The 26379-nt window shown below is 38.7% G+C and overlaps 1 protein-coding gene across 4 annotated transcripts in view; it reads right to left on the bottom strand.

The window, feature by feature from the left end:
• Positions 1-497: 497 nt before the first annotated feature.
• The window catches only part of wdr25 (WD repeat domain 25), a 102083-nt gene continuing 76201 nt past the window's right edge, over positions 498-26379 (bottom strand). For all 4 annotated transcript variants that reach the window (XM_060829264.1, XM_060829266.1, XM_060829265.1 and 1 more), the window contains exons 4-7: positions 19275-19405; positions 16202-16372; positions 14224-14364; positions 498-1645 (exon numbers count right to left, since the gene is read on the bottom strand). In XM_060829264.1, coding sequence (XP_060685247.1) covers positions 1424-1645; positions 14224-14364; positions 16202-16372; positions 19275-19405 — 665 coding nt within the window. In that variant the 3' untranslated portion in view covers positions 498-1423. The remainder of the gene's footprint in view (positions 1646-14223; positions 14365-16201; positions 16373-19274; positions 19406-26379) is intronic.

Here is a 26379-nt window from a genome sequence, read left to right as displayed (position 1 = left end):
AGTAGATACAGTTTATTTGAAGAAAGACTTTATTTTTATCACCATTTTCCTATGAAATATCACACATTTAGACTGACTTTTGAAACAGCATAAAATCAAAATGTAATCGCACAACTGAAAGTAGTTGTGTTGATTGTATCTGCGCTGGCATACTAAATGGCAATGTACTTAACTTTATACCTCCCTGTCATTTCCACACATCCTTTATAGAATTTATGCCAAATGTAATTAATTTTAAAAATTCTTATACCATATTAAATAGTTGTTTCAATTCATTGAAAGCAACAAATCAGAAGACTTTTCCATTTATAGGCAGTGTTATTTTAAAGTACTCAAACTAAACCAACACCGATCTTAAATTGATCCTGCCATTTATCAGGTTCCAACAAAATATTATTTCTGAATATGTAGTGCAAAGTAATATCTGAAAATTGTGGACGTTAATTCAAGGGTGAAGTAACTAAATGGTATTAAAAGAAATACTAAACCTCATATTCTTAATACACCTAAATAATAAAGAAAAAAAATGCAAGTATTTAAGGAAAATAAATAACCTGCTTTTATTTTCAGCAAATAATTCATAGTTTATTTGATTTTATTTTTATATAGTCAGCTTCAACAATTAACTGTCATACTTTTCACAGAACAATAATTGAATCTGGTTATCTTGACTTTCAGATCAGCCCAACAGGCATGTGGTTGACCTTTCTGCTCTTCAATTTGTTTAATCAATGGTTAGCTGTAAGTTCTGGTTAGCATTTCCAGAGAGTAGTGTGCAAACTAATCAAAATAGTACAAAAGTGGATTCACAAGTATTGACTATTTAAAAATATTATCCTATTGGAACCTGATAAATTGTGTTTTACAATAATGATAATGATATTGGAAACAGGATGATTGCATGTTGACTGTTATAAATACATGTGGCATAATTCTTTTGATGTTATTGATACAATCATAGGATTCACTACAAAATCAAATATACACAAATCAGACAACTTGTTTAATACTGTAACCTGAAAAGTCATAGCTTGACGTACTTCTTCAGTGCTTTTTGAAACATTAAATAATCACTAAATGATAGTGATACTCCACAACATGCCCACAATTTATGTGTAAAGAACAATGTAGATATTTCAGATGTCTAATACCTTCCCTACACTACAAGAGGCTGGACATATTGGCCACAATGCATAAGAGCATTAATAGCACTAATCTAGTGTGCAGAGGCCTGAGCATTGTCTGATACTCATACCTGTTGTTAACCCAATAAACATTGCTGAATTAATCAGCAGATAAAGGGAAATGAAGACTGCATTTTGTTGGTACTGTGGACAACTGTGACTTGTTTTGTAATTAAGGGACAGAATAATCAATGATAATGCACAATTGCTCCTCACATACAGCTGCAATTTACAGGTCATCACTGCCATACTTTGACTTCTCCACCCCAATCACAGGTTGCAATAATAGATGGGTGCACAGGGTGAAAGGAAACATCAATGCAGGCCTCCTTGTGGGCTGGCAAGGTTTGAATTAGATTTGAATTCAGATAGTTGTAAAAGCACAGTGTCCCATCAGCACTTCCTGTGGCAATTATAGTCCCATCAGGTGAAAATTCACAGCCCACTCCATATCCTTCCACCTGTAAAATAGAGAGAGAAAATTAACTTATCAAGTATAATGATAATAAATCCTGGTCATTGCAAATGTTTTTCTATTAAGAGCTATTTGTATTGAAACAAGCTTTTACAATTTGGCTCAAGATCTGCAATGTGCAAAGCCAACTCTGAGCACTGATGTTGTTAAGTCTTGATCTGTCACAAGGCATCCAAATAAAAAACGAGAAAGTTTGAAAACTTAAGCTCCATAAGTAAGTGAAATGGTTCAAGATTCAGAATTATTATCAGTATTCTTGTCTCCATCATAAGATCATAAATTAGGCTGTTTGTTGATCATTTCACAATGTTCAGCTCTATTCATATGAAGTAGCCCATGCAACAAGAATGAGCGACGACAACAACAACATTTAGGTTGCTGCTTCTATGTAACATGTGTCACACAAATGTCAGGCCAATTCCAACAAAAGAGAGCAGAACAACAGTTTGCATTTATGTAGCATATTTATATCGTAAAATGTGGTCAGGAACTTCACAAAGGCTGTTCCCATTACACATGCATATGCACATATTTTAAGGAAAATTAGCATGGAGTGTGCACATATATATTGGGCACAGCATTTCAAAAGTGAATGAACAAGAATGAAGGAAAGGTGGATAAAAACAAGCATTCATAAAAAAGAAATAATGACAGTAAGGAGCAAAGAGAAGGGAAAACAGTACAGCAATTAGAAACAATGCAGAGTGAAAAGAAAGAAGAAAAGTATTTCATAAAATACCATCACAGAAATTAAATTTAAAAAGCACAAGTATAACACAGAAATCAAAGGAAAAAGAAATACAAAAATCATGAATGGGTCAGAAAGAATAGTTTTCACTGAAGTTCTGTGAACATAGATTTGGAAACAATTGCTTAAATTTTCCAGCCTTCACTTTGTTGGAGACTGGGTGTGTAACCCAGAATATGTGTCATACTTCAATGAGCCAACACACACTGCAGCCCAGAGGAACTACGCAGGGCAGAGGAAAATCACCTATATCGTGTATTCAAAAGGACACAGTCTGCCCATTTCTCAGCAACAAACCCAGAAACCCTAGCCACTCTCCCCTACATCAAAGACATCTCAGAAATGACTGCCAGACGATTCAGACTACTTGGCATCATGGTAGCCCACAAACCCACCAACACACTAAAACAGCAGCTAATGAACTTGAAAGACCCTGTACAGACAACAAGCAAAACTAATGTCATTTACAAAATACTGTGCAAGAACTGTAACAAACACTACATTGGACCAACAGGCAGAAAACGAGCCACCAGGATAAATGAACATCAACTAGCCACAAAACGACACGTCCTGCTCTCACTAGTATCCTTACATATAGCTAAGGAAGGACACCACTTCGACTTGGACAACACATCCAGTTTACGACAAGCCAAACAGAGACACTCATGAGAATTCCTAGAAGCATGGCATTTCAACCGGAACTCTATCAGCAAACACATTGAGTTAGACCCCCTCTACCACCCCCTGAGAAAAAGAACAGGAAATGACATCACCAACTCAAAGAAACCCAAACATATAAATAAAAAACAGGAATCATGTATACTGCTTCGTCTGAGGCCCACTGAAGATGTTACATAATAGGGTGACGAAACGTCTGGAAATGAACCTCCCAGCTCAGCGAGCAAACCTACATCCAGAATCTCAATACGAGCTACAAATCTTCCCAAAACTCCCCTAATGTTAATTTCCAAGTTTTATCAAATAAACTAAGGCAAATGCTTTCAAAACAAGGGGTGGTAAAATACAAAAAAACGCAGAAATTTCAGAAGATATTTGAACAGCCTGAACTCTGTTCCCAATGTCTTTTCCAGACCTGAATGAGATAAAACTGTTATTTGTGCCCGTAGTTCCAATAACCAAATTCTGTTCCATGAAGTTCCTGTCGTCTATGAAATTACATTCACAGAAAAAGGTGAGAAATTATTTCAGATCATAAGAAATCAGTAGCAAGGGCATTCTGCCCTCCCTCAGAGCTTATTTTGTGATTCAGTAACATCACAGCTGATCTTGTATCATAGTTATACATTTAAGAACTATCCCTATACCTTTCGATTCTCTTAATACTCAAATATCTGTTAATGTGTGATGTTATAAAGATATGGGTTTACTGTACCGTTAAGAGAATTAAAAGTTACCTGACAGCACCAAGTGTTCTAAATAAGATACAATGTAACACATAGTCTAGCTACTGAGGTAGCTAGGATAGCTGGTTGCCTGGTATATGGGAAGAAATTAAGGTGAACTTAGATTAAGAAGTTATCTGTATGAAGGGTAATGTGTTTAAAAAATAGAAAAAAAAGCCATTTTTTTCATTATGATGGTTCATTTCTTTTTAACAGGGGACGTATTATGAAGATGTGGGCGTACTGTACCTTTAAGAGAATTAAAAGCTAGCAGAACTACCTGACAGCACCAAGTGTTTTGAATAAGATTCAGTGTAACATGTGGTCCACCTACTGGGGTAGCTAGGGTAGCTGTTTGCCTGGAGACAGAAACAGATTCAAATTAGGCCAGTAAGTTTAAATTATACCCCGAAAAATACCAAATTCCAATTAAGTTTGAATTTAGTATATCGACAACCTGATGCTTTTGGGGTATAAGGCTGGGGAAAATTGAATAGTTGGGAGGAGAACTGCCATGCCACTAACATGCAGAGATTGCCTGAAAAATAGCTCTCTTAAAGGTACCTTTATCAATCCATGACCTGTGAAGCATAATCCCTAAGAAGAAAAAAAGAAGATACAGGAAGATACAAATAGAAGATTCAACAGCTGGCTGGTTTTGAAAACTTGAATTTTTGGCAAATCTTAATTAGAAGATTTTATCAGACTAACATTATAGAAGGAAGATAAAAGATAGGTTAGAGGAAGGTGTTGTAAATAATTGTTAGTTAGTTATTCTCTGTTATACTTTAAGAAATAAAGGTTTTTTTTATTTAAATAGTTCTTGGCCTCTCGAATTTTCAGATTGCTGCATGGGATAAATCTTTTCTGTGTTACTCATGTAAATTAAGGAGGAGAGCTTACCCAGTGTCATAACACCTTGGGGGCTCATCATCAGGATTTCAACTGGTGTAGAAAGATTTGAATAGATTTGGGGGTATGAAAAATCCCAGCAGATTTAAACACTTGCAGGTTGGTGTCCTAGATCTTTAAATAAAACATAGGTGAGGTAATTTGTTTAATTTCGGTGACTTCCGGTTGATTAAATTAAAAGTGAGAGAAATGGCTCTTAAAATTGCTGAAGAGGTTCTAGGATTGAAGGTGATTCTCAAATTTGCCAATAAAGTTTAGAAGGAAAGAAAAAGGCCATACTTTTAGAATTAGCAAATATGTTAGATTTGGGTTTCACCAAGGACAAAAGTAAAGCTGAAATCGTAAGGAATTTACTCAAACACTAAGGTGTGTCAGAAAAACAGGCAAGTGCAGTAGAGGTAGAAAAACATCAATTACAATTGAGGAAAATGGAGTTAGAAGATAAACAAACGGAAACAGAAAGAGAGAGAGAAGAAAGAGAGACAGAGAGATTCTTAGCTGAGCAAAGAGAGGCAGAAGAAAGGGAGAGAGAAAGAGAAAGAGAATTTGAACTTAGTCAGCAAAATTAGATTAACAGGGTGGAAATTAAGAGAGAAGGTAGTGGATATATATAAATATGTCAAAACTCTGCCACATTTTGATGACAAAGATGTTGAAGCCTTCTTTATTTAATTTGAAAAATTGGTTAGGCAGATGGAGTGGTCCAAGGATTTATGGGTAATATTAGTTCAGACTAAACTGGTAGGCAGAGCAAGTGAGGTATTTGCCACAATGTCAGATGAGGTGTCACGAGATTATGAAGAGGTTAAACAGGTTATTTTAAATGCTTATGAATTGGTACCAGAATCAGTAAGACAGTGGTGCAGAAACACAATGAAGGAACCACGTCAGACTTACGTTGAGTTTGAAAGAATTAAACGTAGTCATTTTGATTGATGGGTGCGTGTTTTGAAAATAGATAAGACCTTTGAGGCTCTGAGAGAGATTATCTTGCTGGAGGAGATTAAAAACTCACTTCCAGAAATGGTAAGAATTCACATGGAGGAAAAGAAAGTTCAGGAAGTGAGAAGGACAGCAGAATTAGCAGATGAATACATGTTGGTGTATAAGACAAACGTCCAGCCAGAATTTCATCCTGTGAGGGGTAGAAGTTGGGAGAAGGGAAGATCCTACACTACAAAACCAAGAGTAAAGTGCAATGGTAAGAATTTACCACAGGATAAAAAAGAAGCCAAGAGGGTGGACAGGAGGTGAAAGGCCTCAGATTCTTTCACTGTAATGGAGTGCGACATGAAAAATTACTGTACTGGTGGGTGCAGAAGGGCACTGGGAAAAGGTGCCTTCACTGCCAGTAAGTGGGACACATAAAGTCACAGTGCTGGAGGTTAAAGAAAGGCACTGTGGGAAAACATGTGGTAAAAGACACAAAGCCACTGGCATTAGTGAAGGTAGTAAAGGAGAACCCAAGAAGAGTCATGGAGCTGCAGGAAAGTGCACAGCCTAGGTAGGGGCTGGGTATGGAGTTAGTACCTGACCTCCACAAAGAATTTTCCTCTGTGAGTAAGGTTTACTCAGAAAGAACAGGGGCAGAAGGACAAGAAGTTATACTTTTGAGAGATACAGGATCTAACCAGTCGCTGATAGTGAGGGATTAGCGAATATACACTCTTTCTGATCAGTTACCTGAGAGTGTAGTAATCTGTGGAATAGACGGACAGAAATTTAGCGTTCCCCTATGTAAGGTCAGGTTGGACTGCCAGCTCAAGACTGGGAGAAGTTACAGTGGAAGTGCTTGACAGAGTGTCAGTTCCAGGAATTCAGTTTGTTCTTGGGAATGATTTGGCAGGATCCAAGGTAGGAGTGACACCCCTCGTTGTGGAGAACCCAAAGGAAGACCAACAAACAGTGGAAATAAAACAGAAATATTCTGGTATTTTCCAAGATTGTGTGGTAACCAGATCCCATTACCATAAGTTACAGCACAAGACGAAAAGAGAAAGATGAAAGCGTCGAGGTTCAGTCAGTGGATACCCTGTTTGACGTAATAGTGCAAAAAAACCTGAAGAGGCAGAGGGTCAGACAGAAGTGTTTAGTCCTGAAAGACTAAGAGACTTGCAACAGCAAGACAAGATGATATCAGATATGTATGTTCAAAGTTTGTGAGAAGATTTGTAGCTCGGGTGCTCGTTGTTGTGGTTCTGTTCGCCGAGCTGGGAATTTGTGTTGCAGACGTTTCGTCCCCTGTCTAGGTGACATCCTCAGTGCTTGGGAGCCTCCTGTGAAGCGCTTCTGTGATCTTTCCTCCGGCATTTGTAGTGGTTTGAATCTGCCGCTTCTGGTTGTCAGTTCCAGCTGTCCGTTACAGTGGCCGGTATATTGGCTCCAGGTCGATGTGCTTATTGGTTGAATCTGTAGATGAGTGCCAAGCCTCTAGGAATTCCCTGGCTGTTCTCTGTTTGGCTTGTCCTATAATAGTAGTGGTGTCCCAGTCAAATTCATGTTGCTTGTCATCTGCGTGTGTCACAGTGGCAGATTCAAACCACTACAAGTGCCGGAGGAAAGATCACAGAAGCGCTTCATAGGAGGCTCCCAAGCACTGAGGATGTCACCTAGACAAGGGACGAAACGTCTGCAATACAAATTCCCAGCTCAGCGAACAGAACCACAACAGATATGTATGTAGATGCATACTCTGAAAAGGAGGCAGAGAATATTCTGGAGGGTTATTATCTGAAAGATTGAATCCTACGGCAGAAATGGAGAGCATGGCAGGTAGTGCAGAGGAGAAACGGGCTGAAGTACACCAGATTATGTTGCTGGTAGCATACAGACAGGAGGTGTTATGGGTAGCACATGGACTACCTGTATGAGGTCACTTAGGGGTACGAAAGAATCAGGCTAAGGTACAAAAACATTTAATTGGCCTGGAATGCACAAGGATGTGGTTACCTTTTGCCGTACATGTCATACATGCCAAATGGTAGGTAAGCCACAGGCAGTAATAAAACCATCATCTTTGTTGCCAATTCCCACATCTGAGGAACCTTTCACGCAGGTTATAATTGATTGTGTAGGTTCCCTCCCAAGAACTAAAAGTGGGAACCAGTACTAGTTAACCATAATGGAGGTGTCTACCAGATTTCTGGAGGCAATTCCATTACAGAGTATCAAGGCAAAAAAGGTGGTAGAGGAGTTAGTAGCTTTCTTCACGCAGTATGAGCTACCCAGAGAGATTCAGTCGGACCAAGGGTCGGACACATCGACCTAGACCCTATATACCGGCCACTGCAGCGGACAGCAACTGACAACCGGAAGCGGCAGATTCAAACCAGTATAAATGCCGGAGGAATCAGCACAGAAGCGCTTCACAGGAGGCTCCCAAGCACTGAAGATGTCACCTAGAAAGGGGACGAAACGTTTGCAACAAAAACTCCCAGCTTGGCGAACAGAACCACAACAACGAGCACCAGAGCTACAAATCTTCTCACAAACCTTGGTCAAATTTTACTGCTAGGCTGTTTAAGGAAGTTATGGATAGCTTAGGTATACAGCACTTTAAATCCATTGCATATCATCCTGAATCCCAGGGAACTTTAGAAAACTGGCATCAAACCTTGAAGACCATTTTGAGAGCATTCTGTCAGGATTATCCGAATTATTGGGATAAAGGTATCCCATTCGTATTGACTGCCATTAGTGATGCCCCAAACTGATCGACGCAGTCCACTCCCTTCGAGTTAACATTCGGTCATGAACTGAGAGGCCCTTTGAAATTAATCAAAGAAAAATTGACAGGCCCAAAGTTGGAGATCTCACACTTAGATTTTGTATCAGAGGTGAGGGAGAGACTAAATCAAGTAGGTGAGTTAGCTAAACAGCACCTAATGAGAGCACAACATAGAATGAAGCAGGTTAAAGTGATTTAAAAATGAACAAGTCCTTGAGGAGTGGTATAGGTTAGTAAGCTATCTGTTTCAGGAGCATAGAACGCAGTTTGAAGATGTGTTACATTAGTATAAAGACATATGTAAGAAATAGATGGGGAGGACTAATGCTATTGTACATAAAGTAGATGTAGGGAATACGGCTCCGATAAAACAGCACCCCTATCTGCTTAATCCTTTCAAAGCCAGACAGGTCCAGATGGAGGTGGAGGCCATGTTTGGCAAGGACGTCATTGAACCAAGCCAGAGCGATCATCCTAGTTCCCAAACCCAATGGGATTCAATGATCCTGCATGGATTATCGAAAGGACAATGCATTTGTGTGGTTACTGGCACGTACCTTTATCAGAGATGGCGAAATAAATTTCTGCATTTGTAACTCCAAATGGGCTATATCAGTTTAAAGTGATGCCCTTTGGAATGAAGAACACACCCGCCACATTTCAAAGACTCATGAACAGAGTTGTGACTGGGTTAATAAACTGTGCAGTCTATTTGGACGATATAGTGATCTTTAGTAAGTCCTGGAAAGATCACATGGTACAATTGGTAGAGCTCTTTGAACTGAGAAGCAAAACTGGTGATAAATTTAAATAACACTGAATTCATGAAAGCAGAGGTGATGTTCTTGGGACATGTTATATATACACAGATATATGGGAAGAAGTTAAGGTGAACTTAGATTAAAGTTATCTGTATGAAGGGTAATGTGTTTTAAAAAAGAAAAAAATCCATTTTTTCATTATGATGGTTCATTTCTTCTCAAGAGAGGACGTGTCATGAATATGTGGGCGTACTGTACCTTTAAGAGAGTTAAAAGCTAGCAGAACTACCTGACAGCACCAAGTGTTCTGAATAAGATGCAGTGTAACATGTGGTCCACCTATTAGTGGAGGACAACTAAAGAGGAAGAAGCTGAAGATCTGGAGGCCATCCTTGTGAGGTATGGACGTATATAAGGACTGCCAGTAAGCACTGAGCCCTGGAGAAGCGCATGAGCTGTGAGCCCCTGCACACCGTGGACCATGAGCCCTTGAATACCACGAGGGCTGTGAGCCCCAGAACAGGGCAAACAGCGAGCCCTGGTCAAGTGCATGCAGTGAGCCCTGGTACAGTGCATGCAGAAAGCTCTGGTTCAGCACATGGGCTGCAAGCCCCGGAACAGCATGTGGGGAAGAAGTCATGGAGCACCACTGAGGGCGTGAGTCCCAGGCAGAGAATGGCGCAGAGGAGGGAGTCCTGGAATTTACCTGGAGTAGCTGAATGTTGGTATGGAGTGTTCTAGGGCTTTGGGAGGAGCAGGGACGGCTGTTGGACTGGGTTCTGGTGAGGGCGGTAGACCACGTGTGCAGGCCCTGCACTGAGCTGCTACACTAATGTTTAGATTACTTACAGTGTGGAAACAGGCCCTTCGGCCCAACAAGTCCACACCGACCCGCCGAAGCGCAACCCACCCATACCCCTACATATACCCCTTACCTAACACTACGGGCAATTTAGCATGGCCAATTCACCTGACCCGCACATCTTTGGACTGTGGGAGGAAACCGGAGAACCCGGAGGAAACCCACGCAGACACGGGGAGAACGTGCAAACTCCACACAGTCAGTCGCCTGAGGCGGGAATTGAACCCAGGTCCCTGGCGCTGTGAGGCAGCAGTGCTAACCACTGTGCCACCGTGCCGCCCTATTTGAAATGTCTATTTGAAATTTCCTACATTATTGTAATGTCAACCTTTTAATGATGTCTTATTTTTAACTTATTTTTCAACTCTGTAAATAATGCAACTACTTTTATTCCTCTGCTGTATTTGTATACAGATACTTGTATCAGAGATGTTGGCATAACAAGGCAGACATTGTAAAGGCTTTTCACTGTACTCCAATAATGGAGTGCATGTGACAATAAAAGAATATTGTAAATGGCTAAACTCCTATCTGAGACAGTTCCTCTTAATTCTTGACTCAACAGCCTAAAGGAAACATTCTCTCAGCATCTATCTTGTCAAGCTCTTAAACATTTTATATGTTTCTATAAGATTATATCATATTCTTCAAAACTCCAGAGAAAATCAACCTAGTCTGCTGCATCAATCCTCATTTTACAAACTTCATCCCGTTATCAGTCTGGTGAATCTTTGCTGCATTCCTTTTAAGGCAGTGCTCCCAAAACTACTTTTCCATTGTGATTGCATTTCAGAGCTTTTGCATTAGCATCATATCAGAGTTTTGAGAGATGGTGGGGGAGTGGTGATTATGAGAACTGGGCAAGGATCTTTCTCCCAAGTGCCACATGTTAATTATTGCTGACTGAAATTCCTGTGGATCTAGCGATAACCAGCCAGAGTTTTGCCACACAGCACCAGAAAGTTGTAGTTCAATCAATGTTGCCCAAGGCTGTGCAGTTATTATTATAGCCTCAGATTTTGCAACCCCAAATTTTCATTCCCCGACCAGACTCTGGCAGTCATGACACACTTTTTGAAAATCTCTGATCTAAGGTAATTGTAACCTTGCTTAGGTGAAGAATAAAACTGTCTACTATATTCGAGATATATGTCACAAAGGTTACATACAACTGAATATACTTCCCAAGAAAATTATAGATGGGCAATAAATTGCCTACCAACTGACAGCCACATGCGATGAATAAATGAAAAAAATCTCAATCATTTTGTAAGAAAAGCTAATATACTGTTTACTATTCTATTTGAGTGCTCTACCTGCATTTTAACTTTATGATTCATATCAAGCACATCCATCTGGATCCCTCTGAGGTATCAATGTTTCCCATCTCTCACTCTGTAAAACATTCTGCTTTTCTATCTGACCGACCAAAGTGGATAACTCATAGCTCTCCACATGATAACATTTAACCTGTCAAAAATCCTTTTTCTGGTGCTTAGGGTCCTCCTCATAGGCTATTTTCAACTTAACGTATCATCATCAATACATTACAGTTGGCCCCTCATCCATGACACTTATTTAGATTGTGAATGGCTGGACCCAAGTACTGATGCTTGTGGTAGCCTATTCATTATAGCTACTAATCAAAAGTGACTTACTTATTCCTGCACTTTGATTTCTTTCTGAAGATTCTTCCGATCTTCAATCTACGCGAACAAATTGCCAATCGCAAGAGCCACACTTTCTTAGAATAACATGAAGCACCTTAATGGTTGCATTTTGAAAAGCCAAATACATTATATTTATAACATTGGTTCCCTCTTATCTCCTCCACAAATTTCATCCTCAGATTTGTAAAATATTATCTTCCTTTCATAAATTCATGCTGACTCTGAGAATCATAACAAGGTTGGCTAAATACAGCAGTTATAATGTTTCGAAAAACAGATTCCAGCATTTTGCGTACTACCACTGATATTATAATAAGAGATTTATAATTTTGTGCTTTCTGCTTTCCTCCTTTTTTGAGTGATAGGGTTACCTTTGTTATCTTCCAAATCCATGGGTGCAATTACAGAATCTAGGGAATTTTGAAAGATCAATATCAAATAAGACCATAAGACCTAGGGGAAGAAATTAGCCATTCAACCCATTGAGTCTGCTCCTCTGTTTAGTCATGGCTGATAAGTTTCTCATCCCCATACTCCCACTCTCTCCCTTGATATTCCAGCACCTATCAACCTCAATTTTGAATATGCTCAATGATCTGGCATCCACAGCCTTCTGTGACAATGAATTCCATAGATTCACCACTCTCTGGGTAAAGAAATTTCTCCTTATTTCCATTCTAAAAGGCAATGCCCTTGGGTCCTAGTCTCGTCTATCAATGGAAACATCTTCCCAATATCTACACTGTCCAGGCCATTCAATATTCTGTATGTTTCAATTAGATGCCCTCCCTTATCCTTCTAAACTCCATCGAGTATAGACCCAGAGTCCTCAAACGTAACTCGTTGGTTAAGCTTTTCATCCCTGGAACCATTTGCATGAACCTCCTCTAAATACACTCCAAGGCTAGTATGTCCTTCCTGATACAATAAATTGTGTATAATAAATTGGCCCACCTCTTTTAAAGCTTTTGGCTGTAGGCTATCAGGGCAAAGGACTTCTGCATTTTTAAATAAAAATCTATCTCCTCATCAAATTTACACAATGCCCTGGAACCTACCACACAGTAGAGTAGTGAATTACACACAACTCATCTTAAAACTATACCCTTAATTCTAGATTGCCCCCATTTCTCTCTGCCTTCCACAAGGACCGTTCCCTTCGCAAATCCTTGGTTTGCACTTCCTCTCCATGCATCGCCGCCACCTCCACTCCAACATCCTGCGTGAAACTCAGGGCACGTTTTACTGAGCATCTCAGCCCAGCCCGCAGGGTCTGACCTGACTTTCCAGTCACTGCTCATTCCGCTTCCCATTCTGACATGACCATCCTCATCCTCCTCCACTGCCACAGCGAATCAGATCACAAATTGGAGGAACAATGCCTCATCTTCTGCCTGGGGCAGCCTACAGCCCAGAGGACTCAACATTGAGATGTCTAGTTTCAAATAACTTCTCTTCCCATCCCCCAATTCCCTTTCCAGCCCCTCCCACTCCTCTGACCGTCTCTTCCTCCAGCTACTAACTGGATTCATTCCTCACATCGACCAACAAGGTTGTACTTTCTATCTATGTTCACCTATTCTTGCCTCACCGCTCCGCCCTCTCCCCACCTAAAACCGTCCCCCAACCTCCTTTATCTGCAGCTCCCTTACACCCACCCCCAGTCCAGAAGAAGGTTTACACCCGAAACACTGACTTCTCCACTTCCTGATGCGGCCTGGCCTGCTTTGTTCTTCCAGCCTCCTGCATGCCTACTTTGGATTACAGCATCTGCAGTTTTTTTTGCCTCTAAGTTTGTACCACATGAGGAATCATCCTTTTCTACATTGACTTTGTCAATCCCCTTTAGCATCTTATAAACCTCAATACATCTCCTCTCATTCTTCTAAATTGCAGAGAGTATGGGCTTAAATTGCTCAATCTCTCTCCATAAGAAAAACCCTCATCTCTGGAATCAATGGAGTCAACCTCCCTGAACCATCTCCAATGCAACCACAGCTTTCCTAAAGTAAGGGGACCAATATTCTAGGTGAAGTTTCACTAATGCCTTGCACAACTGCAGTAATACTTCCCAAATTTTATACTCTATTCCTTTAACAATAAATTCCAAAATTCCACTTGCCAAACCAATGGGAATACTTCTGTAATCCATACTTATACCTAATATCTTTAAATTTATACTTTTTATTTGACACTTGATTTCTTAAAATTTTCAGAATTTTCTTTTATACCTTCTGCCGTTAAGACAGATGCAAATAGCCATTTAATATGTATTCTGTTTTTGTAGATATAGTTGAAGATTTGTCAGATGTAAAAACTGTTTAGTAAACAATCTCTATGTTATCTAACTGTAAAATGATGTGTTAAATCTGTGCTCCCAAGTAATGTTTTGGATTTTTTGACAAATTATAAAATAGGCATATGCTAGGCAAAAACAATGGTTTTTGTCTACTCCAATGTAAAAACCATCCATTAAAATACCTTATGCCCTTCATATCGTTTCCTTTTGTTCATCCTGTATGGTCGCTGGGTAGAAAATAACACCATATAGTTGCCATTGGTTTGAGCAGCAAAGACGGGTTCTTTGGGATGAACAGCCAGGCATGGGATGGTATATCTTTCCTATGGGAAAGGATGGAATTTTAAAATTCTATTACATTTTCTGTGGGTCCATAATAAAAATTGAACAGTTTTAGCAGCTAAATAAATACAACAGTTTCTATTTTTTTCAGACTCTTAGTAATTTAGTCAATATTAGAGAAATGAATCTTTGGTATGTAATTGAAATCCCTTAAAAACTGTCACTAGCATTTTCCCATACTGACAAATGAGCTTAGTCTAGGCTGAAAAATTACATATGAAAATATATTTTGATTCCTATACAATGGCATTGCATTTATCGTATCCTAAGTAATGAACTGATCCAAATTCAAAAATGTACCTTTCAGCTGTGCAAATCTGCACATGTTATTTTGTAATGCATTATGGAAAAATCATTTTCTGTCTGTTTCAATTACTAAATACTACAAAGATGTAATTATCATTTCACAATGCAGACAGCAAGAATGCATCATTTACTTTCAGCAATTGCCATACTTTGATATGAATAATGCATGCTAAATATCGGCCCAGGTTTTGCTGGAGTTAGAAACCTCAATGTGTTGATCTTTCCTCACCCTTCAGCTTTAAAACTCTTTCTCCTGCAAGCTGCTGAAAATGTGCATTAATAATGACACAACAAGGGCAAGCAAGAACCTGGAATCTTAATAAATGGCAGGAGGAACAGTTTATCTTCTTCACCAGAGTTAAAGTTAGAGGAAGAAACAGAGGGACAAACAGATAAAAAGGTGTGAATTAAGACCAAATCAGTACAAAAAAGAACAGGGAAAAAAACAGATTTTGTGGAGAAGGATACTGAAAGGAAAGGAAATAAAGAAGTTCAAGTTTTACATTTTAGAATTGTCATAATAGCAATTTTCAATCTGCATGAATGAGACTTCTCAGTTTCTTTTTGGGCAGCAAGGTTTGTCTGGCATTGCAGGAACATACATCTGGATATTAGAAAGGTGCTAACACTTTGAGGTGCAGCCTCAACCTTCTATGACAACTGTTTAATCAACAAATAATGTGCAAATGCAGCAGTTCAACAACAGCCAAAGATCTTGAGGACAAACCGCCATATTTGCAAGGCTAACAGTGCAATGACATAAACTGTAATTTGTTATGATTCATAATTCACAGGCTTGTGAATTCTTCCCTATCACAAGTTGTGTGCCACTTATATATTAATAATAGTGAGTACATTAAACACTCTGTTATCTTGGCCAACACTTTAGGTTGTAAAGCCTTGCATTGAAATAGAAGAATTTATGGCAGAGAAAGAGGTCACTTAGCCATCTTGTCTGTGACAAATGAAAGAGCTGCTTAACCTAGTTTCACTTTACAGACTTTGGTCTATAGACCTGCAGGTTACAGCATTTCAAGAGCATATGAAAATGTGTTAAGCAAAAAATACAATGAGGGGTTTTTGCCTTAACTACCTTTCCAGGCAGTGAGTTCCACATGTCCACTGAACTTTGGTTAAAAAAGTACTTAACCGCACCCTCCCATCCCAAACCCATCAATTCAAAAGTTTAGTATTTAATCACCCCTCCTCCACCCCTCTAATTCTTCTATTAATTACTTTAAGTATCTGCTTCCTGGTTATTGACCTCTCTCTTCAGGTAGCTTATGATTTGCAATAATACTTCAAATCTGATCAAAAGACTAAAAGTCAACTGGAAACATTTTACTGCAGTTCAAATAGTGGTTGCTATAATTAATTAGGCAATTAAAGCACAACAGCTTAATTGCATTGTTACATCCGACTCCACAGAACCTCTGCAGTGTGACTTCACAGAAAATGTATGACATGGATGATCTCAATACAGAAATGAAAATGCACATCTGTTAAGCTTACATGGAATATTTGATTAGATATCTTTGCAGAAGTCTTGAAATCCCAGGCAATGATTGTACGATCTGCTGAGTCTCTGCTTACAGCATCTGTGCTGGTAAGAAATTCTTTTCCACCCGGAAGAAAAAGAATGTCAAGTGTTTGCTGTATTCCAGCACTGTATTCATTCACCACCTAGAAAAAATAATGAATACAACTTACATGGCATATCTATTTTCCTTAACCCCAAAAAGAATATTCTGGTAAAATATTACTTTTCTTTCTAGTGATCAAAATACTAGTGATGCTTTCCAAAACTGAGGTTAGCTTCTCTTTCAATTTATTCATGAGATGTAGGCATTATTGGCAAAACTCTTTGAAAAGATGAAGTCAATGCAGCTTCTTAAAATACAACAGTTGATGTGGGAAAGGTGCTCCCACAATGTCGTAAGGGATGGAGTTCCAGGTCTTTGGCCCAGCAACAATGAAGGAATTCAAATATATTTTTGACAAGGTCATGTGCTAACTAAATGTGACATTGGAGTTCCCATGTGTTTGTTGCCCTTATCCTTGATGGATAATCAAGGATGGTTGATATCATGGAATCATGAATTTTAAAGATTGTAAATTACAAAGTTAAATTGTAAAATCAGCCTGCAATGTTAGACAGTTTTGCATTTAATTCAATGAACACAGTTCTGCTTATTGGTTAACAGTAACACAGTTTCTTTGGTCTTTAATCCTATATTGAAACAATCCGAGTGCAATGAAATCAAAATTCTGAGCCCCTTCATGTTGCATTTCACAACTCATGTTGAGTATCTTCAGTATTCAGTCCAGAATAAGGAGAATGTCACCAAGACTTCCAACTAGGTTCCAGTGGCAGTACCAACAGTCAAAAAACAGCAGAGATGGAATGCAAACTTTTCATCCTGATTTTTTTTAAATTAATGGGTTGCACGTTGGCACAGTGGTTAGCACTGCGGCCTCACAGTGCCAGAGACCCGGGTTCAATTCCTACCTCAGGCGACTATCTGTGTGGAGTTTGCACATTCTCCCCATGTCTGTGTGGGTTTCCTCCTGGTGCTACGGTTTCCTCCCACAATCCAAAAATTTGCAGGTTCGGTGAATTGGCCATGCTAAATTGCCCATAGTGTTAGATGTGGGGGAGTAAGTCTGGTTGGGTTGCTCTTCGGAGGGTCAGTGTGGACTTGTTGGGCTGAAGGGCCTGTTTCCACACTGTAAGTAATCTAATTCAATCTAATGGCTCTTTGGTTATCCATGATTAGCTGCTGTTCATAGTGAGAGAATTAAAACAAATGCTGATGATTGTATCATTATACAACAAGGAAAATGTGTGCATCTTCCTGACCTTTTTCCTTTTGGGTGTCTTGAGGAAAGCTGCTCAGGTAGAACTTTGTTTATCCTTGGCCCAACTGCTTAAGTCACAAAGTTAACACTGTGGAGAAGAACCGTACATGGGAAAACCTGTGGTCAAGTTGAAACTAACCAGTGCTGTTCAGTCTGTTTTGAAATTGTCAGCTAATAGACAAGGTTCAGTCATTAATGACTAAGAGCATTGGAAGTTGTTTAGTTATGGAGCTGGAAAAAGCACAGTAAGTCAAGCTGCATCAGAGGAGCAGGAGAGTCGACATTTCAGGTTGGGATCCTTCATCAAGACCTGCTCCACCCTATATTGACTGACTTTCCAGTATTTGAAGTCCCCAATATCTTCAAGTTATTCAGTTGTGGCTTGTTGTTTTCAGATTATTACTTTTGAGCCTATCAGTTATAAGACATCAAATTTTGGACTGTGATGGGCATTCTAGATATATGACATCTTATTGATGTCCAGGTGTTGTTGAAGTATACAAAGATCAAATGCATTAACATTATAACAAACTAACAACTAGGATGGGCAATAAATGATCCCCCAGCCACAGAGTCCATGAATGGATACGAGAAAGGTAACATAAGAATTGTTTTTGATGTGTTTTGTGCTCTTTAAATTTGAAGATGCCTTTGAAAAAAATTGTCTTTAGTTACATGCACAGTGACCGACACACCTGGCAATCTCAAGTGTAGCAAATATGAGTTAAAGCCACTCTATTTTTCACCACTAATCTCAATAACAGAAGTTCATTCCCAAATGTCCTCCACCTCCCAATTACCATTCCCCATTTAATCATCCTGAGCAAATTTGCTCATTTAGGGCTGTATTAGGAGCATTGGTTCTGTGCCCAACATCAATATTTAAAGCCGGCAGGAAGCTGTTCATCACATCAATCCGGATCTGAAGCCAGCTTCCAAAAGGTCAAGAGTATTTTGCTGAACTATTGAAACAAATTAGATATGAAATCAAATCATGAGCTTGTAATTGGAAAAAAGTCAGAAAATGTTAGTTAATTCAATTTTGTCAGCTAAAATTGTACTGTGGTAGTTTCATCAAAGCCATGGTCATAGATCATATGGCACTGAAACACATCCCTTGGTTTGACTTGTCATGCCTACCAAGTATTCCAAACTAACTAGTCCCATTTGCCTGCATTTGAGCCATATCCCTCTGAACCCTTCCTATTCATGTACCTGTCCAAATGTCTTTCAAATGTTATGACCATATCTGCATCTAACACTTCCTTTGGCAGTTCATTCCATAAATAGACATCTTTCTGCGTCAAAAGTTGTCCCTCGGATCCCTTTTAAATCGTTCCCCTCTCACCTTAAATCTATGCCCTCTTCTTTTGAACTCCCCTACCCTAAGGAAAACATCTTTGCTATTCAACTTATCTATATCCTTCATAGTTTTATAAACATCTATAAGGTTTAAAACCTCAATCTCTTTCACTCCAAGAAAAACAAAGTTCGACAGCCTCTGCCTTTAACATCTTTGTAAACACCTTCTGTACTCTCCAGAACAAGTAACACCCTTGTGATTTTTTTCTGTACCCTTTCCAATTTAATTACATCTTTCCTATAGCAGGACAACCAGATTACATTGCTATGCAAAAGGAATATTAAATCACATTTCATCTTAGTTGCTATAAATTACTTTACTTCAGTTCAAAAGTGTGCATTACATGGTAAAGTATTACAGTACCTTACAAGTTCTTGTATCCCATGCTCTCACTGTTGAACTGAATCCTCCACTCAAGAAGATATTTTGGTTCTCAGGATTGAAAGCTAAACAAGTGACTTGACATTCATTACGAACACTGACGATTTGTTTAGCTATATTAACAAAAATGAAACTTTATTAATTGCAAATTGAAGTGTTAAAAATCCTCTATGGTTTAATGCTCCAGATTCATCAGCTGGAAAACACAAAAGTAACATACTTGGACATTTCATTTAATGCAAAGATTTAACTACATTTGAGGCTTCATCTCAGGTTTTACAGGTGACTGCAAAATAGTACAAGACTCATTAGGGTAGATGGAAATATATCTGAGGTCATTGTAAAAGTTGATTTCAACTTTTGTATACAAAATTTCCCAATTTACCTGATCTTTGGTAAACAGCACCACCAGGTTTCTGAACTTATTAAGAATTACTATTTATCACAAGTAATTAGATTCTAGCTACAGGCAAACTATTATAAATCATCAACATATAACAGAATAAACTAAAACGCTAATCCACTTACAAACTCACACTTACACACAAAAAAAAGGGAAAAGTAGATTATAGGTTGAAGAAAACTGGGAGGCTATTCAGTGGTTCCTCTTCCTGGTTTGTTGAGATGATCCTTAGAATTCCTGGTCAGAAGTCTGCTTTTCAGTCATTTTTTTTCATTCCAGATGTTGGTTTGCAAGAGACCCAACATAGCTGGTTCACTTATAAAAGTGGTAATGGTCCTTTATTGCAAATAGTGATAGTGGCCAGGAGGCCCAGGTTCAAGTCCCACACGCTCCAGAGAGGTGTAATAATATCTTTGAATGGGTTGATTAGAAAAATAGGTTAAGTATAAAAAGAAAGTCTCTGACTTGTCAATGAAGAGTCACAGCTTACAACAACTGGTGAAGGAAAGATTACTAATTTTCTTCAGGTTTAAAATTGGTTTTGATTACAAAGAAGAGAAATACAACTTCTATGCTCGTGGAGATCAAACACTTCTATCTTGTTCCCAGTCCCAAGACGTTAAGTTCCCTGAGAATCAATCACACTGTTGTTGGCAGGTTAAAAGACTTTTGTCATCGTGAAATGGGCACTAGTCCATAAAGCAATCAATCAACTTCTTGTTGCCACCCAGTTGCATCTGTACACAAAATCCCTTGGGTCCACATCACAACCCAAATGTCAATTAATGCTTGTTCAAATCACTGTATATGTGATGCTTGCCTGAGTGTCTCAGCTTACTTGCTTTTCTAAACATGCAGCGATTCTTAAACACTTATTTTTAAAACAGTTCTTTCTCATTTTAGTCCATGAGTTTAAAAAGCACCAAAGTAAAAACTCACGGTTTTTACACTAAGCAAAACAATGGGTTTGCTGCTATTTCATATTTACTTCGTATTTAACTAATCTCAACTGGGTGGCAGCAAGAGTAGAAAAGAACAGTGTTCTCAAAGTAGAGAGGGAAAATAAAATAAAATCAGCCCATCTTCTACTCTGATAGCTCATGCTGCAAATTCCAAATGTGGATTTCAGACTGCAATAGTCAAGACACAAATGTCCTCTAATACATTCTATTGTGGCTCCCATAATAGTAATTATGTGTGAAGCTTTGTGGAATTGAAATGCTTGTGATAAATTTCTAAACTCTGTATATTATCAAATGGTGTGTTCATTGAATATCACTTAAAAATACTGTCATTTCTAAAGACATCAAGGTCTTGGCTACTGGGGAGCTCAGGTGGAATTTAGCATGGAGTTTTGACATATCTGATTAAGCCAACTAGGATGGGATGAAAGTAAATACACTCTTTTAAGAGCTGATATTTAAATACAAACAATTAGTCATTATACAAATTGCTTTTAATGCCACTATTCATAAACTAAAGCAGTTAATGTTTTGACAGAAATTTAAAAGTTGGCAGGAAAATATATAAATTGCACAGACGAAGTACTCAATGGGATTTGAAACACAACTATGCATTCACAGTGAAATATGTGAAGGGATGTAATAAGGACCTGCAGTTCTGGAAGAAAAAAAGTAAATAAATTATATAGATTCTATTGAGATATACTAATGAGAAATTGTTGTCACTGGATAGCCTTTTTGATGTAGGGAATCAGACACACTTGGCAGCCAGCATCAATCTATGCTGGAAAAAAATAAGAAGTATAACTGCAGTTAATCACTGTCAGATGTCCATAAAGAAACGAAGCTCACCATGTGAAGCATGCAGTACTGGAGCAGTGTCCCAGTACTTTTTAGTTATTCATAGTCAAGACAAAGGAAGAAAAAGTGGCACCTGGATATTTTTCCAAATCTCAGGAAGAGGATTCATCAGTGATTAGAAGGAAATAGTAGGAAAGGAGTTTTTAGATTAGATTAGATTATCTACAGTGTGGAAACAGGCCTTCAGCCCAACCAGTCCACACTGACCCTCCGAAAACTAATCCATCCAGACCCATTTCCTTCTGACTAATTCACCTAACACAATGGGGCAATTTGGCATAGCCAATTCACCTAACCTTTGGACTGTGGGAGGAAACCGGAGCACCCGGAGGAAACCCACGCAGACACAGGGAGAATGTGCAAACTCCACAAAGTCAGTCAGCCAAGGCTGGAATCAAACCTGGGACCCTGACGCTGTGAGGCAGCAGTGCTAACTGCGCCACTGTGCCGTTTCTTTGTACAAACAAGCTTTTGTTATTGTGTGATGGATAAATTTGATCAGCCTAGGAATGGATGGCTTGAGGACTCTTGTGATGTAATACAGGTACGCATAAACATAAAGATTAGGAAAATGGAATAAAAATAATGTACTTTTTCCAGAAGATTTTTATTTTCACATGAACTGCTATATTTTTTCCACTCTCAATAGTAAAGCAAATGAATTTCTCGGATACATTCTGGATGGTATTCTAGACAGGTTACTGGTCTGGTTTTGAGGAAGGGTCACCGGCCCTGACATGTTAACTCTGATTTCTCCCCACAGATGTTGCTAGACCTGGTGAGCTTTTCCAGCAATTTCTGTTTTTCAGTCATAGAGTAACACAGCACGGAAACAGACCCTTCGGTCTAACCAGCTCATGCAGACCATAATCCAAAATTAAACTAGTCCTACCTGCCTGTGCTAGGCCTATATTATTCCAAACATTTCTTATTCATGTACTTAACTAAAATATCTTTTAAATGTTATAACTGTGGCCGCATCCACCAATTCCTCTGAAAGTTAATTCTGCACACGAACCACTCTCTGTGTAAAAAAATCGCCACTCATGTCTTTTTTAAATCTTTCTTCTCTCACCTTAAAAATATGCTCCCTAGTCTTAAAAAAATGTGGAGTTTGTGCATTCTTCCCTTGTCTATGTGGGTTTCCGCTGGTGCTCAGTTCCTGACTGTCGTCCAAAGATGTGAAGATTAGGTGGATTAGCCATGATAAGTAAGAGGTTATAAGGATTGGGTTGAGGGTGGAGTGGGATAGGGCTGGCTATGGATAGGATGCTCTTTGGAGGTTGAGTGTAGGCTCAATGGCCTCTTTCAGCACTGTAAGGATTCTATGATGTCCTTTTACTTCTATCTTATCTCTGACTGGTTTTATATAAAATGAACTGTCGAAATGGTTGGACCAAATGCTACAATCAGAAGTGAGCAAGATTTTCACGTATGCAATGAAGGATTACATCACATTTGCAACGACCACACGAGACTTACAATGCAGTATCCATGCGCTAGCCTATTCAACAATGTTGAACAATGTCACAGACGTCTGCACTCCAGCACCATATCATGATATTCAGAATCTGCCACCATTGTAACAAGAAATGTTCATTAAATTTATGAACTTAGCAACTCACACAGTTGGATTCAATTTGAATACCATTACCTAAGCCCAAAAAAGATAGTGCTGCCATGGGATCCCCTGTAGGTCCAGCTCTTACAAATATCTCTATGGGATACTATGAGAGACATGTCTTTGATGGAATGACATCAAGCGTCTTACGCCCTACATATTTCAGATATGCAAATGGGATGTTTGCTAAAATTGAATCTATAGCTGCATATAATGATGCCCTTACATGTTTTAAGATTCTCCACCCTGCACTCAAATTTACTTTACAAATGCAACAATCAAATTAGCTTCCTTTCCTTGATAGTCCAGCACAGAAATCAGAAGGGTGGTTTTCTACTGCAATTTGCTAAAAACTTACCTTCATCAGTCAGTGCACACATAGGGGACTCCTGTAGTTCCATATTATAAGACTGATCTTTAGGAAACCTTGTAACTAGGGTCCCAGCTATTTTTGCAAAGAGCAAGCATAATTGTGAAAAATGACACATCAAACCTATCTTGTGGGATACCGACTACCCTGATCACATCATTTATCGCTGTGCAAACTCATGAATCGCTGCAAAGCAATCACTTTTGTTCTTGAAAAGTGTCCAGCCAACTTCACATTACCCTCAAAGGCAAGATATCTTAAAGGTTTGAGCAACAGGGGAAACCAGCTGCTTTGTCTGATGGGGTAAAAACTAACAAGTCAAAAAATGTCAAGCCAAAAAGATGTCCTGCTAAAATGATAATATGGTATATGAATTTTAATGCCAGCGCGGTGCCATATGTGTAGGCCATACATCAAAGTAGATCCTCTCAAATAGCATGCTCCTTCAGCTGTTCATAAGAAGCAAGATATTGACTGTACCAAACCAAACTTGGTCTTGTAATTTTTGCAACATAGTATTCAACATTTAGATGCAAATCCATAAAGGACAATATTTTCTGAATAATCCAGAGGATGCAAAGTAGTATGCTGACAACCAATTTAGGATTGTCAATTGGGCACATTGGGTGATGCAGATATTTGTGTGCTGGAAGCTACGTACACAAGGTCCTGTTCTTTGCAGACGCAACAAACATGTACACTCACTGTACATAATTCAACGCAACAAAATAAGTCACAGCTGTTCCCTGGTTCAAATCTCAGGCAGTGTTTTGACTAATCAAGATACCTGTTTTAAAATTTAAACAAAGCTTAGCAGTTAACTATCACTTATTCTCTAAGGCTATGCCTCTACCAATCAGAATAAACTTTGCAACCATCAGCAATCTCCTCTGATTCAGTATAATTATTGATTTGTCTCTTAAAGTAGTATCTTCATGAATTGTCCTGTTGATTGCAAGATGAAAAGTTTTGTCAAAATGTGTATTTTTCTCAACAAGGCTCAAGTTCAGCACTAAAAAAATGACTAGGATATTGGAGTTGTTGTGGTCCATGTTGGGACTAACAACATAAGCAAAGCTAGGGCGGAGGACGTGTTTGGGGATTATCAAGCACTAGGAAATTGAAGTACAGGTCCTCAAGGGTCATAATCTCTGGATTACTGCCCGAGCCACGTGCCAATTGGCATAGGGATAAGAAAGTTAGGGAAGTAAATACATGGCCAAGGGATTGGTGTGGGAAAGAGGAATTCCATTTCATGGGGCACTGGCATCAGTTTTGGAACTAGGGGGATCTGTACCATTGGAACAGTCTCCACCTGAACTGATCTGGAACTAGTGTTCTAGCGAAAAGGATAAATACGGTGGTCATTGGTATGAATAGTAATAATATAGAATGTACCATAAACCAATGCAGCAACTGTCTACCAAATAAAAGTATTTCTTCCACTGATGGTTAAAAACAATTACTCTGACACTCCCAGTCTAATTTTCTTCTGTATACAAGCCCAGAAAGCAAGGACTGACTACTACTATTCAGTCATGGAGGCAACACAGCCATCCTGATCCTGTCCCCTCATCTGGATAAGGACATTTTCTAGTTGGCAAGAATTATTGTACAGGAATCAGCATAGGTAGATGTGACTTCCAACTTGCATTGTTTAATTGTGCTGGGGCTTTTTATTTTCAGATTAGAAGAGAACCAAACTACATTTTTTTGAAATACAGAAATTAAACATGGCATGAAAACTCCCAAACACACTGCTGAACAAAAGGATTTGTGGAAGGTCTCACTCTAAAATTCAGGGAAGTTGCAACATAGGATCCTGAGTTTATCCTAATATAAGCAATTCCAATTTAGCCAGCAAGTGAATTTGATTGTGCACATCAGGAAACACCAAGTTTGATTCTACCCTCCTCAGGAACAGAAATTAATTAGATATAATGAGAAACAGAACATTATTTTTAATGGCTTTCTTGATTTTAATTTGCCACAAAGCAGCAAAATAAATTTCTATTTGAATGACACTTATCTCCATGCCATATAGTTTGGCGATGATCATGGCATCCTAATAAGATCACGTACGGTACTTAATCAAGACTTTTCCACACTTCAGTCTTTCTTGTAATTTCTGTTTTAAGTACTATCATCATAGGCTTAAGCTCACTGCCAGATGCTGCTCTTTAAAATAACCACACTTCGACAAGAATGAGCCTGACTAATGATCTCAAGTCAAGTTGTGGTAAAATAAATGAGAATCAACAAAGGTAATGAAAAGGTATTTTACAAGTCATCTGTGCAACTGGCCCATGCCTTCAAACTATAATGTATTTTCTTATCAACAAAAAAAATGCCATAAACTCATGATGAGCTAACAAAAATACATTTCTTTCAAAAAGGATGCAGTGTAGAGTGTAGATGAAGTCTGCACATTAAAATAATGAAAATTAATATGAAATATTGGACATTATATGAACAAAATGCAATGCATTACACTGTAAAGGTAACCCCACGATTTAAGAATGGAGGATGAAGGAGAATAGATACCCCTGTTAGTTTGTCATCAGTGATCAGGGGAATGATAGAAACTATTACAAAAGATGTGACAACTGAATACTTAGAAAATAATGGCAAAATTGAGCAAGTTGCAAGGGACAAACCAGCTGAAAGTTTCTCAGAATGCTACTTGTGGGACAGTGTGATGAAGGTTCATCATATATTATTTTTTGGAAACTTGGGTTCTAAAGTCGAGGTAAATTCGTTTTTGATTTTTAGTTCTGTGAACGTGATTTTTTAAAAAAGGAATCAGAAACTTTTTTGTAAACATTGAGTCAAAACAGTATTTCCAAGAAATCATGCAAATTATGTGAAGT

The sequence above is a fragment of the Hemiscyllium ocellatum genome, chromosome 8 (genome assembly GCF_020745735.1).
Source record: "Hemiscyllium ocellatum isolate sHemOce1 chromosome 8, sHemOce1.pat.X.cur, whole genome shotgun sequence".
In the NCBI taxonomy this organism is placed as follows: domain Eukaryota; kingdom Metazoa; phylum Chordata; class Chondrichthyes; order Orectolobiformes; family Hemiscylliidae; genus Hemiscyllium; species Hemiscyllium ocellatum.
This window is presented reverse-complemented; position numbering and strand designations above follow the sequence as displayed.